The 21,273-nt window shown below is 35.9% G+C and overlaps 1 protein-coding gene across 1 annotated transcript in view; it reads right to left on the bottom strand.

Annotated features, from left to right (window-relative positions):
* Window positions 1–634: 634 nt before the first annotated feature.
* Window positions 635–21,273, bottom strand: part of LOC145242718 (acetylcholine receptor subunit beta-type unc-29-like) — a 55,888-nt gene continuing 35,249 nt past the window's right edge. The window contains exons 7-9 of the mRNA XM_080105861.1: window positions 13,254–13,337; window positions 8,457–8,572; window positions 635–1,168 (exon numbers count right to left, since the gene is read on the bottom strand). Of these exons, the coding sequence (XP_079961987.1) occupies window positions 782–1,168; window positions 8,457–8,572; window positions 13,254–13,337 (587 nt within the window). The 3' untranslated portion in view covers window positions 635–781. The remainder of the gene's footprint in view (window positions 1,169–8,456; window positions 8,573–13,253; window positions 13,338–21,273) is intronic.

Genomic DNA, 21,273 nt, shown 5'->3' with positions numbered 1-21,273 from the left:
GTACTGTTTCGCTGTATTACATGTCATCAGTGAAGCTAGACAAGCAACTACTTTAAACTAGGATCGAAACTCGACTGCCCAAACGACAGTTAACGCTTCTCACCATTACACTATTCGGCTGCTGCTATGCGGGTAGTGAATTAACAATGTTTTGACATCGTTCAAATGCCTAAGCTCGATTTGTTTACACAAAAAAGCATCGCTTAATACGCTAATGGCAGTTTATATATCACGTACCAATATGCTCAATCCAAGATGGGGTGCATTATACGAAGTTCCAAAAATAATGCCTCCTATTTTTTATTCCGCTCGAATGAATCAGAGATGGTTCCAAATAACACCAACGTGACACCAATATAAACAGTTAAAATTAAAAATAAACTAAGATGAATATACAAAATGTATAATCATTTGTTCGGTTTTGACCCATTTTTGACCCCTTAAAAACTATTTTAACCGGCTAAAGATCCATAAAAGAACCGGCCGTAAAAAATCTAAGCATTTGAGGCCCCTAACGTCGCTGTTTGACTTTTAGTTTCGGGAGAGAAAGAGTTTGAAAATATGGAGACAGGCAGACAGACAGACAGTCATATTGCCTTATATATATATATATATATATTATATATATATATATATATATATAATTTTTATTAAAAAATGTATATGTAGACGTTTCAAATTAAGACTCTGTGTATTATATTTTATATATGAAAAGTTTGTATTGAAATTGAATGCACCAAAAATTAGATTAACATATGTTTGATATCAACCAACTGTTAATCTATTTACTTGATATCTGGATTAGGTTGACTCCAACAGCGATGAGGACAATCGGAATGTACAGGACACAAAAGAACCTATTCATAACTTGGCCGACGTCTTTCCATTCCTGTCGAAACCTCTTCTCGACTTCCTCCTCTTTTGCTTTCTCCCAGTAGGTTACGATTAAGGCTTTGATGAAGGCAACATTCGAATCTAAACTGGGGTTTGCAGTCATCAGCTCCTCGTTGGACTGATCCTCGGCCGACAGGTCTAGCGGTTGCTTATCGCTGGATACTGACAATCTGTACAAATTGTTTATCTCGGCGCCGATTCCATCTTGTCGTGATCTGTTTCTATTTACGATAGATGTCATACAAAACCATTTGGCCATAAATTCAAGCACGATCTGAAATATAAAAAAAAGATGAACGCTGATTTCGCTAGACGCACCTGGCAACCAGAGTCGGCCTTAGACATAGTCAAGCTAGGCAGCCGCCTAGGACTTCGGATTGGTGGGGGGCTTCGCACGGGAATCTATAGAGTTGAATGTAATAATCAAAGAAGAAAGCGCCCACGTGTGTGTGCATTATGTGGCTTTACGACTTACCTTCAGGTGGGATATGAGAGAGAGAGATTAAAGATGGTGGGCGGGTTGTTATAAGGTGTAGTCTCGTAGAATCGCACAAAATCACACCGTCCACTGCACACATATGCAAATGAAATGCAGTCAGTTTTTTTTAATAAAACGCCTGTTGACAGAGATGGGGGTCAAACGCGTGCTGGAAGTTGAGAGATAAAGTTGCGAGGAGGAAATACAGTGACGAATTCTATCTGAACTTTTTGTTTATTTTATTTATGTTTTTTTTTCTGTTTACCAGCCCATTTAACTGCAGAATCATAAAAAATATATATAAATAATTTTTTATAAATAAAAATATAGCGCACGCCGAGTCTGCACACTAGCAGTGGGACAATCATTTAGAAAAGTCAAACATTCTATGTAAGGGGATAGCAACATATCTCTGAATAAAAACGCAAAAAAAAAAAAAAAAATGGGCACAATCTGCATTGTCTGAAATGCATTATATTGGAGACTGTGAATTTAATAATCTCTAGAAACGTTTTCCTGCGAAGGTCATCTGCAAATGCAAATATATTTGTCGCAAGGAATAGCACTTACATTTTTGGGTACATGTGTGTCCAAAAATATATGAATTCTACTTTACTGCTGCTACTACTGCTGCTACTACAACAACTACTACTACTACTACTACTACTACTACTACTACTACTACTACTAATAATAATAATAATAATAATAATAATAATAATAATAATAATAATAATCACTAGGAGCTTTCACAGAGATCATTAAATATCTCCCTTTGAGGACAAACGATGGTGTTCCCTGGAGTCTAAGTGACAGCAAGCCTCCCCAGACTTCCAGTACTCTCCACCTCTTTCGACAACTTTTGCAAATTAATTTTCGTTATCGCAACATCTATTTGCCATTAGTCTTTGCTGGAATTTAGTTGGCAATAACCCTTCCCAATGTTCTAATTCTCTTCGCACTTATCCAGTTGAGGTCTGGTTGGTGCTTTTCTTCTTGGTCTTTGCATCCTCCTTGACCCTCTTCGACCATTTTGTGTGGTGTCGATTGATACTGGCAATTTAGGAGGGAGGTAAATTACAATTATACAGTTTCAGTTTCCTTGATTTCATGTGGTATGTCTTTGTGTTTTACTTCTGTAGTAGTTTCTATATGTCCGGCTAACGCCTGTAGCTCATGTGTATTAGTCTCCGCATTCAATGGACTTCCTTAATATTTCAGCCGTTTTCCTTATTGTTATCTGTTGTGTCTTCTCAGCTATCCCTCTGATTCCAACCTCTCCCATTGCTTGTTCAAAGTTTTCGAGATTGTTCCTACTATTAAAGGTGTTATCTTGACTTTCTTCATGTCCCTTTCAGCTCTCTGGCCAGCTCTATGTATTTGTTTTGCTTCTCCGTTTCTTTTATCTTCACCCTGTGGTATGTTGGAATGGCGAAATCTAAGATCTAGCAGGATTTTTTCTTCTTTTTATCTATTATGAAATCCGGTCTTCTTGCTTGGATGGGGTTATCTGTTTGAACGTCCACCCCATAGGACTTTGTGATTTTCGTTTTCAAGTACTGTTGCTGGTTTGTCCTATTGCCATTTGTCAAGGCGAACAAGATCCAGTTGTTTGCCCAATCCCAGTGTACTGCCTTCTTTACGTGGTCGTGTCTATGCATGTCTTCTTTTGGGGATAGTTTGCTGCATTCGTTATTATGTGCTCCATTGTTCGGTCTCTTCGTCTACAGAACCGGCATTTACGATCTTTTTGTATTTTATCGATCTTTACTTTGATGGGGTTGGCTGTAATTGTATTATCTTGCGCGGATTTTATTAGGGATTCGAATGTTCTGTTTAGATTCCCATTTTGTAACAAAGTCAAAGAGTTTTCCTTGGCCTCAACTTTTGATGTCCTTATGAATCGCCCGTGTAACTGTTTCTCTTTCCATATTTTTCTCGTTTTATCCCGTTCCTCTCTGTTTTGTCTTGTTCATTTTTTCAGTGTCTCTCGCTGCTGTAATTATCCTTTCTGTGTTCTGTATTATGTATTTTTCTAATTCTTTTTCGTGTCATTCACACTGTCTTCTATACGAATCAGTCCTCTTCCTCTGTTTTCCCTTTTCACATAGACTTGGTCAGCAACATCTTTTTGGTGTAGTGCATTGGGCATGGCCAGAAGTTTCCTGGTCTTCCTGGTCGAGATGCCTTAATTATTCTTTGGTCCACCCTATAAACGGTTCGGGGTATCTTACTAGTAGCCCTGATCATGTATTTATAACTTTTATTAGTTTCCTAATTAATAGTTTACTTTCTATGAGTTTTCTTATTCTTCTGGCGTATTTCTTTCAAATTTCTCTTACATTTTTGTTGCTTTAATAGTGTCTGTAGCTGTCATGTTCTTTTTCTCATAACTAGCAGTGCACACTTTTCCATACCGAATTCCATTTGGATATCCTGATTGAAGATTCTAGATTTATTTATTAGCGTCTCTAGTTCCTTTTATGTTTCTCTAAGTTTCAAATCACTCATGTACATTAGGCGGTTCATTCTTTCATCTGCCTTAGTGAACTTCTTGTATCCGGCTTGATACAAGTGGTATCATGGCTATAATTATTAGTAGTGGTGATAGTAAATCTCCGTGAAAGCCAGCTCTTTGTATTTTCATCTCTGTTATGCATTGTCCATCAGCTCTCTTGGTTAAAGTCTCCCTGTTCTCATTACATTTTCAATCAAATTGATAATCTTGACTAGTATTTTATACATTCTCAGACATTCTATTATTAGGTAAGCATGTTATAGGCCTGTAGTTGCTGGGGCTGTTCCTTTTTCTGTGTCTTTTTGTATCTTTTTCTGTGTCTTTTTTGTGTGGTTCTACCTTTGGTTATCCATTCTGGTATGTTTGCTTCGTAGGTATATCTTTTGAGGTTTCGAATTAGCCTTTCATGTAGTGTCGTGAATTTTTTTGAACCAGTATGCGTATACTTTGTCGTGACTTGGTGCCATTTTTATAGGGCTGTCTTAGGGTCCCGTTGTTGATTTCATTTTCTGTTTTTCCTCCGGTTATATTTGGATAGAATTGGCTTTTATTGTTTTCAAAAGTCATGTTTTTCTTGCATTGTTTTGACTTGCATCTGTATCGAATTAATTCCCCCTTTTTGCTATGTTTTGCTTCATTTCTTCATGTTTCTTGTTTAGCCTTTCCCTGCTAGACACATTTCTACTTTTTCACCTACTTTTATTCGCTTTCATCTTGTTTATCGTTTTGGCGTTGTTTTTTTTTTAAAGTTTGTTGCTCTGGGTTTCCAGTCTGAATTCCCATCCAGATCATTTTATGGAGAAGTGAAGAGAATACATGCGTGCTTGTGGTGTATACAGACTTATGAAGCTTCGATAGTGAGACGCTCTTTTTCTAAGTGCATAAAAATATTAGCGAGGTGACGACGAGATGGGTTAATTGTTTAGTTAATTATAAATTAGAGCTGATTAGAACAATCAAAATAGAAGTTCTTCAAACATAACTCAATCCCAAAACTAAGTTATATTTACATACATTTTTGGTATTAAAGTATATAGAAACATAAATTAGGGAATAAACTTCGATTAACTCATATTAAATACACTTATAAATCCAACCGTTTGATTATCAGTCTTTTTTTTCTATTGCTCCCGACAGTCGTATATTGAATATCGAATCTGATGTATCGAAAGGAGGACTTACTCGACATAGGCCCGCACCCAACTGGCCGGAAGAAATAAAGTACCTGGTGATATAATATTAATACACCTGAGAATGCTATTTTCAATGGGAAATACGTCCGTCGCAATAAAAAAAAAACACAATAAGATGGATGCCAGCCACGCCCCATAGATTAACAACTAATGTGAAATCCAGAATGAGCGGTTACAGTTGCGAACGTATGGATATTCAAAAGTGCTATATAAACTAGTCGAAAGTGCGATCGAATAGAGTCTGCTGGCTGGCGAGTTTATGAATTAACATTCGTCAATTCTTGTACGTCCTTCACATTTTCTCTGTTAAACTGTTCATTCGCTACAATCGAGCAATAGAAATATTATCGTCATATTGTTCCATCAGTGATACAATATATATATATATATATATATATATAAATATATATATATATATGCATATATATATATACACACACACACATATATATGTATATATATATATATATATATATATATATATATATATATATATATATATATATATATATATATATATATATATATATACTGTATTGACAAAACCAAGACTTCAAAAAAGGAATTGGTAGCAATAAAAAGTGCATTTCATTGTAAGTTACAATTGTTTCAAGACCGGTTGGACAATTTCAAGCATTATGGCGTTTGAAAATTTTCACATAACCAGCTTTTCTTCAGACTTCTTGAATAAAAATCACTTAACAATAGAACATTATTTAAAGAAATTTCCCTTAAAGGAAATAAAGCATGCTAAAACATTTATCCTGGACGCATCCTTTGTCAAGAGCTTATTCAAATATTAATGTATCACCTAATTTTCGTATCCTTATTTAAAAACCTGTCATAAGAAGTATATATATATATATATATATATATATATATATATATATATATATATATAGCTTTAAATAAAAGAGAAAAGAGAAAGATTATATATATATATATATATATATATATATATATAGTTTTAAGTAAAAGAAAAAAGAGAAAGATCATATATATATATATATATACATATACATATATATATGTATCTATGTATAGACAATAAGTATGCTTTGCTTACCATGATACAACACACTTTCCATTCTCTCACCAAGTATCTTGCGTCACGTGGAGTTTCTTTGGGACAGCTTCCTGTCTGTGGAGCACATTGTCACAGGACTGATTCCTTGCTGATTACAACTTGATCGTCCTCGAAGCCAATATCAACAAATTCTTGTGATTGACCACCTCATAAATAATCAAACGATATTCATTCCATTGATCAATGATAGTACTCGCATAGTATTCATCATCTATTATATGGTAGTCGTTTCCGTCTCATTATACTTTATCCTCTAGTGGCTTTTGGCATCGATAAATAATAACCCAATAGTAAAGATAAAATACAAAAAAATGGTGCCTATGTGTCAGGGAAAACCCCAAACACCGTTTTAAACTTAAGCGACAAACATACAGATCGGGCCTGCTCTTAGGGAGCATAGTGAAGCAGGTGCATCTGTGATTGGAAAAATTAAGAGTGGATTGAGTAAGTTTAGGAAACGTCTTTCATTACTAACCAGCAGAGCGATATCACTCTCGACCAAAGGAAAGGTCTATCAAGCATATGTACGAAGTGAGATACTGTTGGACAATGAGAATTGAGGATATGCGTTGCATAGCAAGAAATGACATGAGAATCATACGATTTATGTCTAATATGAGCCTTAAAGGCAACCTTACTTCTGATGACCTCGGAGGAAAATTAAATCTGGACAGTATAGGGAGATGTGTACAGAACCGGAAGCCGTTAAAAGAATAGGTGATAGTTCTTGTGTTAGTCGATGCAAAACAGTCCAGGTAAATATGTTCATTTGACAAGGGTAGGTCAATGGAAATATTGAAAGAAAGTGATGATGATGATGATGATGATGATGATGATGATGATGATGATGATGATGATGATGATGATTCGTAGTCGTATCTACGAATGCTAATCAAAGCGTGACAAGCGAAAAGTTTAACAAAAAATGTGTATTCGTATTATTTGGATTAATCGTGTAGAGAATGAGAATGGCCGATGAGGCAGATCGGAAAAAAAGTGGAACACCAGTCATCATGCGGTGTTATAAATTCGGCGCTAGTCTCAGACTCTGTAGACTTTTAAGTCCACTTTACCTGTCGCTATGAATAGGATCCATTTCTACAGGATTTCTTTTTACCGGATTATTTTCGTATTGAAATTGGAATAGTAATGACGTCAGGACAACGCGATGACGAACATTACTTGCAACTGCATTATTATTAGATTATTCGCTCATACAACCACCTCTTCAATCACCTCCCCAAAGGCCAAGAATGTAGGACAACATATTCCCGTGTAACATACACGAAAGGATGGACGTGGAAAAGACGGATGATGACGTAGTCATGGCAGACAACACATCTGACGCAGATATGGAAGTGAATAACCAAGACCCAATAAGGCACAAACTAACGAGTCTGATTCCACGACTCAACATGAGAGTAACACGACCACCGAGACAAATGTCTCCACAAATGTGAGGACCAACTCACAACTATACAGATCTTTCCCAACAAGTGACGATAAAGCACCGGTGTTGTTGCGGTCATAAGGTGGGGGGATGTAGAGAATGGAAACGACCGATGAGACGGATCAGGAAAAAATGGAACACCGGTTGTCATGCGGTGTTATAAATTCAGCGCTAGTATCACACTCGGTAGACTTTTAAGTTCACTTTACAAATCGGAATACTGTTCTCATCTTGAGTGTCATTTCCATAACGTTTCAGTCGATGTAACCTCCGAACTTCTTTGGATGTATCGTGTTGAACTCGGGAAATTTAGACGGAATTCCGAACGGAACTCTTAATTTACTTCACGGGTGTAGCATGCTCTCGTTCTGTCAGCCATGACTGGATAGAGACTCTAAGTAATTCGTAATTGTATTTTTCGGTCTTCATACTGAGAATTAAACCTTCAATCTTGTACTTGTACTTGGAAAATAAATTATAAAAGTGATATTTTCCTGAAGAGTGAAGATTCAATTCTCAGTGTGAGCGACCAAAAAATTATAATTGCGAATTACTTAGGACCTCTATTCAGTCATGGCTGACAGAACCCCCCACTCCCCGCCCCGTAAAGTAAATAAAGGGTTCTGTTCGGAATTCCGTCCAAATTCCCGAGTTTGACAGAAACATTTCCAAGTTCAACAAGATACACCTGAAGAAGGTTGGAGGTTACATCAAGTGAAACGTTGTAAAAATAAAACTCAAGATGAGAACAGTAGTCCGATGAATCCAAATAATACGAATAAACAATCCTCATCTAATAAATTTAGAAATGTAAAAAAAAAATGTTTAATACTTACGGACTTCACGACTTTCGGCACATCTCGACAAGATTCGCAATTTGAAAGGTTAACGACTAACACGTTTAGAAGAGTTATCAAACTTAACATGATGATGTTGAACACGAGGAAAACAACTGCAGATAAAAACAATAAATTAACAATTGAGTAAAATTATATATTTGGTTGGGGAATAAGTTCGTATCAGTTATATAACTTCTTTTCTTTTTACAACGACTTTTTACTTTTCGACAAAATGTATAATATTTTTTCGATAGAGTTTTTCCTGCCGTATAAAATTGTGCTAATTTTTAGCTAATTCAATTTTTTTTTATTACTTTTAGGTTTAAAAATGGAATATCCAGGAAGCAAAAAGCAACATTTTCAACATTTGGTCTATTCGTTTTTATCAAGGCCAAAAAGCGACTGATGCATCTCGGAACATTTGCAAGGTATACAAATAAGGTCATATAGACAAGTCTCCAGCGCGGAAATAGTTTTCAAAGTTCAAAAATAGCGGTTTTTCACGTCGAGGACATGGTCCACAGCGGAAGACCTGAACTGAACAAAGAACCTCTAAAAGCACGACTGGGGAAGGACACTTTTAACTGAGAAGAGTGAAATATTGTTGCGATGGAAAGACCATTTCAAGACAGTGTTAAACTCAACATCTATTGTTGATAAGGCAACATTTACATCAATCCCTCAACGCCCAGGCGTTGAGGGATTGATGTAAATGTTGAAGATTAAGTATGGAGACCAAAAATTAGTCAAAAAACTGCATCAGCTTTTTAAAATCATTTGGTTTCATGGACAGGTTCGACAAGATCTTAGTGGTAAGAGTTTAGGCTTCTTACCATGGGGTCTCGATTTCGAATCTCGCTAGATTCAACCACTCTGAAGAGTCGTAGAGGACGAAACACGTGTCAGTGGATAATTATATTTTAAAAATAATATATATGCCGCTCCCCATATGGGGGGGGGGTTACCAAATTTGTTAAATGAAATTATTCCCAACTCGCATTTAGGTAAAAATGCACTTTTGTAAATAATTGAATTCATTCAAAATGTATCGCAAAAACAAAAACAAATAACACACACACACACATACACACACACACACACACACACATATATGTGTGTGTGTGTGTGTGTGTGTGTGTGTGTGTGTGTGTGTGTGTGTGTGTGTGTTTTGAGAAAAAATAGAAAAACTGAATGAAATTCTTAAAATAATCAACGTTTCGTCCTTATTTCAGAGGACATCTTCAGGATATTGAAGTAAAAATGCAAGAAAAGAAAAAGTCATAGATCATACGAAAAAGAGAACCGTTTTTGAATCCTACCAATTTCGGGAAGGACAAACATATGTGTGCGTATGGGAAGGTTGGGTTGTTCAATGTCTATATATGCACTTTTAAAAATGCGTTAAATAAATATGTACACTTTTTTTTTCTGTAAACTTATTCATTTTGTTGAAATATTTAAGGAAAAACGGTTAGCCAGGATCTGTTTTGATATTTTGTTCTCTGATTATTATTTTCCCTATGCTAGGGGCTAAATAGTAGAAGCCTTTTCTTTGCGTAATAGTATTAGTATTTAATATTAGTGCTGGTTCTAAAAGTCTTCTTTTAGCTCTATCTATCACATATTTAATTTATGACGAATTATTGATAAAATTATTTATAAAACATAAATGACTTGAGTGCCATCAGCTATAATTGAAACTGAAACCAAAACTCATGAAGAATTCTTTGTAAAATTATTTATTACAAGAAATGGAAGGCCATGACAATTAAACGACAGTCACTCGGAAAAGTGTTGTAAGCAAAACACTCAAAATAACACACACGCTATCATATAAATTATAGATAATTTAATAAATATTCCAAATTTGTTTCAATATGATTCTCTGATATTTTTCGATAAAATGAAACCAAACAATAAAAGAAACAACATCCAAATTGTTCTCTTCATTTGAACCTATTTATCCCATTTTGTTCATAGCAAACTACGTTTTTTTTTATAACTACGTTAGCAAAAATAATAAATTCAAAGCAAACTACGTTGTTTTTTTTTGTTTTTGTTTTTTTTAACCACGTTAGCAAAAGAAATTTCTTTATTCTGTAATCCAAAGAACGAATGGAAGACATCACAAAAAAAAAAAAAAAATTAAAGCAGTTTTTTTTTTTCTAATGTTTTCTAATATTAGTTTTGGTGATGACGTAATGAATATTTAACAATTTTATAACATTTATTTTACTATTATATTATATTCCAAGCTCTAGTATTGTATACACTATTGAGCTTTCAAGCTAACGTTTGTATGGATTAAAAGGAATTTAAATAGTATGTCTGTATGTGTGTGAATATGTATTAATGTGCATGTATGTGCGTGTATGTGTGTGAGTATATATGTGATGAGTGCATGTGTGAGTGCGTGTATATGTGTGTGAGTGTGTGTATGAGTGCGTACATGTAATGTGTGAGTGTATATGGGTGTGTGAGTGCCTGTGTGCATGTGATATTCAACTTTATACGGATGATTCAGTGAAGACATTTACACATTCCATTGTGTTGCGTCGTAAGATAATAGATGTGAACTCTGAAACCAACTTTTATATTTATTTAAAGGAATTCAAATAATATGTACGAGGTGCCTTTTATAAGTTTCCACACTTTTTTGCACAGGTATTTAAAATTGTGGTAGATTCTTGAAAATTAAATATGTTATTGAGTATGTAATTTTGTTATTGCTATGCAGCTTATGGGATGACTGACCAGTTTTTATGATTTCAGATTCAAATGAACATCTACAGCAGGAATTGGAATACACCCTACTAAAGCCTGATTGTCACAACTGGTGAATTCCAAAAATGAAATTTAAACGTGGGGACACTTTAGAAAAACGATATGCAATAAAATTCTGTTTTAAACTTGGAAAAAATGCCACAGAAACGTATGGAATGCTTTAGACTGCTTTTTGACCATCTTGCATGAATTGAGCATCAATTTTTGAGTGGCACAGGAGATTCAAGGAAGGCAGGGAGTAATGATGAGAGGTATGAGAGGAGTAAGGACGTCAGACCACCAGAGTTGATTGGCCAAATAAAGAATTTCATGGCTAAGGACCGTCGTGTGTCTATAGAGACAATATGTTCACAGTTTGATGTCAGTGTGGGAACTGTACACACAATTATTCAGGGGGAACTGAAGATGCAGAAGTTTTTCCTGAATGTGCAGTCCACAGCTCTATCATTGTCACAGACTATTTGCAAAAGATGGGCATCAAGACAATTCCTCACCGTCTATAGTCCATGCTTCCTTTGACTTTTGGTTATTCCCTAAGCTTAAGGGAAACCTTAGAAGTTGTCATTATGAGACAATTGAGGAGATGAAACAGGATGTGAAACAAGGGTCATTGACACACTTGCACAAGAGGACTTCCATGGGGCCTTTGAAAAGTTGTTGGAACGGTACAACGAGTGCATTGCAGACGGAGGAGATTACTTCAAAGGTGATTAAAGTTTCATGTGTGTACTATCAATAAAAGTGCCCATACGAAAACAGTCTTTAAACTTATTGAAGACATCGCGTATGTGTGTGATAATATAATTTCCTAGTGTTACTGAGGGAATATATCATTTGACATTTTCTCCCATTAAAATCACTGTACACACGTTTTTGTAGTCTTTGTGTGGCTGCGCCCAGATTCATCTTTTTATAGGATAGACAGGTTTTGGTATTCTGGCCCTTTGCAAATCACAATGCCGAATATTAAGCTTAATAGAACCTAGCTAAATCCGTCACCGTAAAATAGGCTCTTAAAGTAAAAAAAAAAAGATAGGAAAAATATCGTTCTAGTCAAAGTAATATCGTAATAATATAATATAATATAATATAATATAATATATATATATATATATATATATATATATATATATATATATATATATATATATATATATATATTATTGGTATTATAGTAAATTCGAGAGCGAGTTGATGCAGTGATTGCAGGTGATTAAATGATTTACTGACTATATGGTTTTCTAACGAATGATAAAAAATATTTTTTGTATAGTTTTAAAGGTTAAAAACTTCAGAGACTATATATATATATATATATAATGCACCAGGCGAAGTGATATCAAAAAAGAGATGTCAATCCCTTTTAAAATTAGAACCCAGAGAGAACAGGTCGCTTCGTTTTCGTCATCCGTCCATCGTTTGGTCAGTTCAATATAGTAGCAGTTTTTTCTTTAGCTCCTAAAAGTGCCAACAAGGTAAGAATCCAAATCTTTATACATATATTTTATTGGTCATGGGTTAGGTATAAGGTAGCGTGCAGTCTTGTTTTTAATATTTAATGTTTTTAATATTTCTTTACTTATTTATGTTTTCGATAGTCACATTTCTTATTCTACGTGATGGTCTTTTTGTATCGCTTGTGTCTGGTGTCGCTGTCATGTCTATCTCCTATTCTTTTTATTGTATTATTTTATTTCTTTGTTATTTTTTCTAAAATGTTTCATCCTTTTTGTACTATTTGTATTGCATTTATTTCAATCGTTTTTTTTTTTTTATTTACTTCCATTGCAGTTTTCACAGCTGCATATGTACATGAATAAAATTATTCTCAACATAATTCAAGCAATTGTTAGTTTTCTCACTCATATCAAGAGGCTGAAGGAATAACACTTTGGATCATATATGGTTTGCTTTCTGTTTGAAAAGATGACGTCATCATTTGAATACAAACTCGAATTCAATGAGAAACCTTACTTTTGACAAACATATGGCGAACAACTTCATACTTACCGAAATAATATGTAGTGTCTGCAGTCGGCAACACGGAATGCGTGTACAGAAGTATCACAGAGAACACACAAAATAGTAAAATACCTAGAACGAAAAAGCAATTAAATTCAAACGAAAATAATAAAAATGGTAAAAACGGACGCTGTTTCTTTGAGTGCAGATTTGAAAAATACAAAATACACAGATGTGCCTATTTACTATGCCTCCCCACGGGACAGAGTTAGACACGAGAGTCGTTTTTTAATGTGGAGAAAAGGTACAAAAATAAAAAAAAATTGTCTCAGTCGTGAAGGACTGATCCTCCACCGAAGTGGGCAATGTCAAGACAAATGTGAAATCAGGACGAATTTTCCAACCTGTGTGCCATGTCACCCCCTTTCTTTATGCACCAAAACTGTTCCTATTTTTCATACTATTCTCGCATTTTATGGTATTTAACAAAAAAGATTGTTGAATGGGAGATATATCCTTTACTTTTTAGCGGTATATATTTTAGTTAATAAAAAATTACGTACTCTACAACTAACTTTAAATCTATCGTGAATCGTTTGAGGTATAGCAAACTTAGCATTTCTAGGGAGAAATGAATCAGAAAGGAAGAGAAAAACAGGAAAAGAGAAAAAAAAAGATGAATCAAGTTATAAAAGGAAAGAGAAATAAAAAGGAGGTAAAGCAACATTTTTTTCTTCTTATTAAAATAACGCAGATTTAAGTGGGATCCCGTTTTTTCTAAATTATTAAAAAATATAGGCGAAGATTGGATGTCCCTGTAGATATAAAATTAAATTATCACTACGTTCCTTATCTACAAGGGTATCATTACACATGCTAAAGGGTTGATATTTAAAGCTGGTTTTAACCTCATTCGTTGCTGCGGGGTTTCTTTTTGCCTTCTCGATTTGAAGTTAATTTTTAAATTGATGTAAACACTATGATACTTCAATTAAGTCAAATATGAACAGGTAAAATTATAGAGGAATAAAAGGCGAATCAAATGAGGTATAGGTTGTTTTTTTACAAAAAAAGTCACCACTTATCATGGTCCAGAGACCAGTCGAGGATAAGAGTTAGAGAGTGTACAGTAGTCAATGGGTCAATATAGTAATAGTTAGTAGTGTAAATTTGGTAAATTGGATTACTCAAGGGGACGGCTCATCAAGAACTTGTTTACGTGGACATGAAGACGACCATATTGAAGTCAGCTAGAAAGTAGGTAAACGGAAGAGAGTTCTACAGGTGTGCAGTTCTAAGAAAGAAGCTTTGTTCATGGAATCTACGTTTAGGTTTAGGCACAGATAAAGGGCAGGGGAAATTATTGATAGTGTTTTCAGCTAGACGAGTGTTTCTCGATAATGTTTGGCAAGGGGGGACCATAGATTGGAGCTCAAACGAGCACCTGCAATGAAAATAACAATTAAGCAGACAGGCTTGAGAAAGGTTGCAGGAAAGAGAAAAGGGCATCCCCTACTAGGCTACGAAGTCTCTTTTGAATACTGTCAAGGCAGGATAAGGTTTTTCTAGCAGCTCCTGCCAGATGTAGCAACAATGTTCTATCCTTGGACGTACCTGGCTCTTATATAGGTAGGGAATTGCATCAGCAAGTAGTTATCTACTGGGTCGATAGAAGGATCCCAGCATTTTTCCAGCGAACTCGGCAACGGATTTGATGTACGTGTTCCATTTTAGATCAGGAGTAAAGGTCAAGCCTAGAAGCTTGTCAAAACATGGAGCCTTCCCAAGACGAGAGCCATTCATTTCAAATGATGCCAGATTGGGATCAGAACGTTGACGATATAAAAACGGAAGCTTGGTTTTAGATGCATTAAAAGTAACCAGCCACTCTTTTCCCCATTGTACCACTTGCTCAGGATCAGAGGAGAGAGAATCAGAGAGAAATTGGTCGTTTAAGGCCTTTGATTTGCTGCCATAGATGGTAGTGTCGTCAGCTTAAATGTCTACGACTGTTCTAAGGATGTGATTTGAAAGATCATCGATGTAGATCAGGAAGAGGGTTGGACCCAGGATGGACTCCTGAGCGACTCCTGCATTAATACTATGAGCTTATGATCTCTGCCCAATGACCACCACTCTTATGAGCCTATCAGAAAGAAATGATTTAATAATTAAGATGACATTTCTAACTTTACCAGAGCTGAATATCTTGTGAAGTATACCTTTATGCCAATACCATATCAATAGTTACTTATGACGCACAGAACTTATTGGTCTGTACTGGGAGGGAAATGACCGATCACTTGAATTCTTAAATACAGGGCATACTGATGAGATTTTCCAGGGTGTTGGAGAGCAATTCTCCTTATGACAACGTTTAAATAGCATTGTAAGTATGGGAGCTAGTTCTAGTTGAAGCTTTTTCAGCACTATAATAGGAATTCCGTCAGGGCCAGTTGCTTTACTGGAATCAAGGTTTTTGATTAGCTTGACAGCATCACCCACAGATATTTGTATGTCGTATAGCATGTTTTCTGATATCGGAGGAAATACGGGAGGGGGTGGCGGCCTTGGTCGCATAGGGTAGAATTAGCTGCAAAGTTTTGGGCAAAGATTTTGGCTTTGTCTGATGCCGCCGAGATTAGTTTAGGCCCATTGATGATAATTGGGATAGAGCAAACGTTTCTGTTCAGGATCCTGTTCGCTATTTGCCCAAACTGGTAAGCTTGACGGACTGAGCATACAACTCTCTCGTGTTCTTCATTACTCTTTTATGGTGGTTGTTGGCAGTCCTGAAAGCAGCTTTAGTTTCAGTATATCTGTTACGTTGGAAGCAATGGAAAAAGTGATTTCTGTGTGCAATGGCAGCAGCACATTCCGGGAGAACCACGGCTGGCTGTTAAGTTTTTGCTGGAATTTTTTCGAGGGTACGAAACAGTCTATACCTACAATTAACCATTTCGTCAGGTCTGATACTATAGAGGATACCTCCTTTTTAAACATGGAACACAGAGGTGGATCCGATATAAATGTACGGAAACTATTCCAGTCAATCATAGAGTATCGATATACGTTTGAGGACTTATTATATTTCGCTTTTATTTTATCTGATACAACAGAGTGGTCGGAAGACCCCAGTGGAGACAGAACGGACGATGAACATAGCTCAGGGCAAGTTGTGAAGAAAAGGTCTAAGAGACTTGCCTACTGACCGTCAATATCGGGCAGACGGGTGGGTTCTTGAACAATTTGGAGTGAGGTCATAATCAATAAAGAAATCATGACAGAATCTCCCCTCATTATCTGTCTTGTTTGAGTGGGTTAGCCATTCCACATTGTAAACATTGAAGTCTCCACAGATATGAATGTTAGCCAAAGGATGAGCAGACAGAATGTTGTCAATTTTCTTTGATATGCTCTTAAAGATAGTAACTCCGCTGTTGTGAGAAGGATAAAGGGCAAATATAAATGCAGTAATGTGAGCAAGTACTATCTGGAAGCACATATAGGGTAAATTAGGGTCTTCTCTGGAGATGTCCCTACCAATGGAAAGCCATCTTCAATGTAGGCATATATTCCATGGCCATGACGATCTTAGGGGTCAGATTTGGATGTTAAGTCAGAGTATCCTTTAATTACGAACTCATCTAGGGAAATAGTCAGTCCAATGCCAGTTTCGCTTGGGAATAATAGGTCTGGTTTAGTCTCCTGTGATTGGGTTTAAACCTCTGGAAGGTTGGAACGTAGACCCCTTATGTTGAAGAAGGAGACATGGTAGTGGAGGATCTGTGTTGGAAGTTAAAGATCTGGGTTTAATCGCATATTTTTCTGGCAACTTTTCATGATAGAGTTTTGGGATTTGTGAAATAGGTTGACAAACTTGCTTAGAGCAGGGCAGAGAGGGAAAGTACGAGAGAAAAAGAAACGAGGAAATATATTGTTTTGTAGCACATGATAAGGTAAAGCCGTAACAATTACCCACTAGTCTGGCATCGAGAAGCTCCACCAGAAGTTACTGTATGGTCTAGAATCCATTTATTAAATGGCAATACAGCAGTCTCAGTAGTTTGCACCTGTTGATAGGACAGCCTCCTTAGTGAATAATCCAAGGTTCGGGTCCCTGACTATCAGACGGATAACGTCAGCCCAGATAAAACGTTTACCCCCAGCGCCCTTAGTAGTGGCATGGCCACTAGGATAGACAAAGAAACAGAAAATTTCCGACATCTCTGGTGACTGTTCATGCAAAATACTGCCAACCTAGAATACAGCTTTTTGTTGTCCCCTTATCGGAAAAAATCACTCATTAAAAATGAGAACTGAGGGACAAATAAGGAGAAGTGAGAGTAACGGAAGGTGCCGATAACGCATCCACAATGTATTGTCTACTCTCTATTAAAAATGATAATATAAAGTAATGTACTTAATACAAGTCTAACTGACATGTCTAAGGGAAAGTATGGTGATATATTCCCCTCTCACTAATTGAGAATAAATAGAATTGTCGAATCTATTTATGCTATAAAATAATCAAATAAAAAATAGATAAATTAAAAACTGAAATAAATATATATAATATTAACATTTGTCTATAATAAAACAGAGAATACATATCACAATAAAACATCTTATCTGCTAAATGCTTCCGTCTTCAATGCAAAACTTTTAAAGATATTCTTTGCTTTAGATTCAGTTCAGCATTCAAAAAGTTTAAGAATTGAGAGTTGAGAACGCTACTCTTGTTCTATCATTTTTTGCTGACGTCTTAAAGAATAAGAGATACAGAGGAGAGGGGAGTAAAGGGAATAGAATTATCGAATCTATTTATGCTATATTAAAAAATCAACTTGCTAGATATGAGTATATTCATTGGACGAGAAAATCTATTATTAATAAAACAAGCCTTAAATTGCGGTTTTTGAAAAAAAAATGACAAGTGCTGACTTTCTTTGAGGCGCCACTCTATATGTCTCACTAACGTTCACATCATTTTTAACATTTTTAGTATCAGTCTTTGTGAATGTTAGACCTACAACTCAAACTTGTATGCACACAAAGACTTGGGGGAGATAAAGGTGTTCCTGTCTTTTGTAGACCTTGATCACTGCCAGTGGATAATAAACGTTTGCAGCACAAACAGATTCTGTATTTGAAAACCTCAATAGTTTTTCTATCCAGACATAATTTCTTCAAATATTAGATCTTACCCAATCTCTATTATCTTAATTATTTATCTGCTCTCAACCTACCAGTATTTCCGTTGTATTTCTCATTTACCCAATGCATGGAGGCAGAGGCGTGCAGGAGGTGGTGTCATGGCTGCCCAAGCACCTGCCTCTCTAATTCCTGTTTCAAAATGCCCTTTTCAGAGGAAGTTATTATAGACCTGTGTCCTACCGTTACTATATTTTTGCCGTTTTTTTTTTCATTTGAAAACTGCTCTGAAAAAGTTCTTCACACGTCACTGCATAAACAATTAGATTGCCCATGACTCCCTTTCCCCAAACTGAACAAGAGTAGACTTTCCTCATTTGGGAGATTTTCAATACTACAAATACTGATTATCATCGACGTTTTGTAAAATTCACTTTCATAATTTTACTTCTGAAAGCATTTCTCCAAGTCTTTAACTTAATGTAAGTCGTGTATTTTTTCTAAGACAATATGTCGTCGTCGTCGTCATCATCATCATCATCATCATCAACAACAACAACATCATCATAATCAACAACATCATTAACAGCATGCATCATCATCATCAATAAAAGCATCATCATTGACAGCATACAGCATCACTTCAAGACAACACGTACGAAAATATCATCATCATCAACATCATCATCATCAACAACAACAACAGCATGCAGCATCTCTTCAAGGCAACACGTACGAAAATCTATGGACAATGTTATTAAGACACAAATGAAAATAAGCTCAGTTCAAAATCGTGATGTAAGCCTACTTGACCATTACATCTGTCACTAAATGCATTGTTAATTCTAACGTAACTTTCATCATTTCTGCACATTGCTTGAACAACCATCACTCAACTCGTTTGCCTCTAATTTATGGAAAACCTACTAGAAAACCATAAATACTCCCGAGTAATCTGACAAGTAGAAAAATACTAACCCTACACTGTCGAGATCCAAAGATACCAAAAGGCCTTCTACTCTAATATGTTATTCGCTTGAACTGTTAGTCTTTGGAATTCCCATCCGGTTTTCTGTTTCCCTGACTGTACTGACATGCAAAAGTTTACATATAATGTGAACAAACATGTCACTGCTCAACTCCCTACATAGTGTCTTAGTCGAGGTGGTCCTAAATAGTATCCCCTTACGTCAGACAACTTGCACAAATTCTTTGGACAATTCTTCTAAGACACAAATGAAAACCAATAAACTCACTACAGAACCGTGATGTACGCTTATTAAATTTGCCACTAAATGTATTGCTCTAACATAACTTTGACCATTTCAATACATTGCTTGAATAACCTTCAGGAAACGTTTATCCCTAATTTATATAAAGCCCATCAGATCAACCTCTATTGGCCTAATGTAAAATGCTTTCTTTAGATTCACAAAACATAAAAGCAAAATATAGATTATTTTTACAAAGCTACTTCTCTTACATTCATCCCGGAAGAAATATAGAACCAGGCATACTTTTATCATGCATAAAAACCAAATTACATTTCATCTATGCTAATCTGACTTCTTATTTTCTGCTCAATTATTCTCTCAATCATTTTCAAAATCTGGTCCATCAACTTTAAGCCTCTGTAATTACTTCTATTTAGTGCCTCCCCTTTTTTACTCTTGTAATGATTCACAACTGTATTAAGTTCCCAGTCTTTTGGGATAATCTCCTCTTTTATGACCTAATTTGTCAAGTCAGTGATCATACCAAGGTCTGTTTCATCTGCAGATTTCATCAATTTTTCAACGATGCCTGAGTTCTAGCATCACTCCTTGACAGAGTACAAAATAGACTTCGTGGCTTAGTGGGGGATGCCCTTTTCTCTACCCTGCAACCTCTTTCCCACAGAAGAGACGTTGCGAGCCTATCCTTGTTTTATCGTTATTTCCATGGCAGATGCTCGTCTGAACTCCAATCTCTGGTCCCCCCTCGCCAATCTTTCACGAAAAACACCCGTCTAGCTGAATCCATTGTGAAAAATTTCCCCCACTCTATATCTGTGCCTAAATCAAAGTGCGGATTCCATGAACAAAGCTTCTTTCTTAGAACTGCACGCCTGTGGAACTCTGTTCCGTCTGCCTGCTTCCCTCCGGACTACAACTTGGATGTCTTTAAGTCCAATGTTAACAAATTCCTAATTAACCGCCCCCTTAATTAAACACTTCATCAAATGTCCACACTAACGTAATGTACTTGCAATAACCCTTATCCCTGAGTGGCTTCCGGGCCTTGATAAGTGGTGATCACTGTGTAAAAAAATAAAATAACTCTGTGAGATAAAAAGCTAATCTTGAAATGTATGTAAAACCCACAATGTTGGACTGTTTTCGACAGCAGCGAGTGTAAACTATGTTCTCAAAAAAAAAACGAACGATTCCTTTTGTTGATATAAAAACAAATGCACTTTATTTTGACAACCAACATGTGGCAGAGAGAGAAGAAATTGGCGGCGACAGGCCAACTTGTGATGGGCTCTCGTCTCATCTGTTAACTGTGACCATCGTTTTTACTTATATTGACCACATACCTATTTTCTTTTGTTTAGTGTTTGACGTCATCGGTCAAAATCTGGAACACGTTTACCTCACAGGCAGTTCTATTGTTCCACTTGCTAAAATTCGGAAACCTGGTATTACCCGGAACTTTTTTTTTACTTCGATTCTCATTCTGGTTCCCTTCTTCATGTGTGTCAAGTTTGTGATCATCTCAATACATCTTTGCAACAACGCCTGAGGGACCTACAACCTTACCTTTTTTCATCTTACAACTTCCACTACCATTTCTTTCTTAATTCTTATAGCTGGACTGGATGTTGCTTCTGTAACTTCTAGATTTTCACGGTTCCATGAAAACTCAGTATTCA

Source organism: Euprymna scolopes, chromosome 21 (assembly GCF_053919585.1).
Source record: "Euprymna scolopes isolate OS-2025 chromosome 21, ASM5391958v1, whole genome shotgun sequence".
NCBI classification, from domain to species: domain Eukaryota; kingdom Metazoa; phylum Mollusca; class Cephalopoda; order Sepiida; family Sepiolidae; genus Euprymna; species Euprymna scolopes.
Note: the sequence above shows the minus strand (reverse complement) of the source record. Positions and strands in the feature narration are given on the sequence as shown.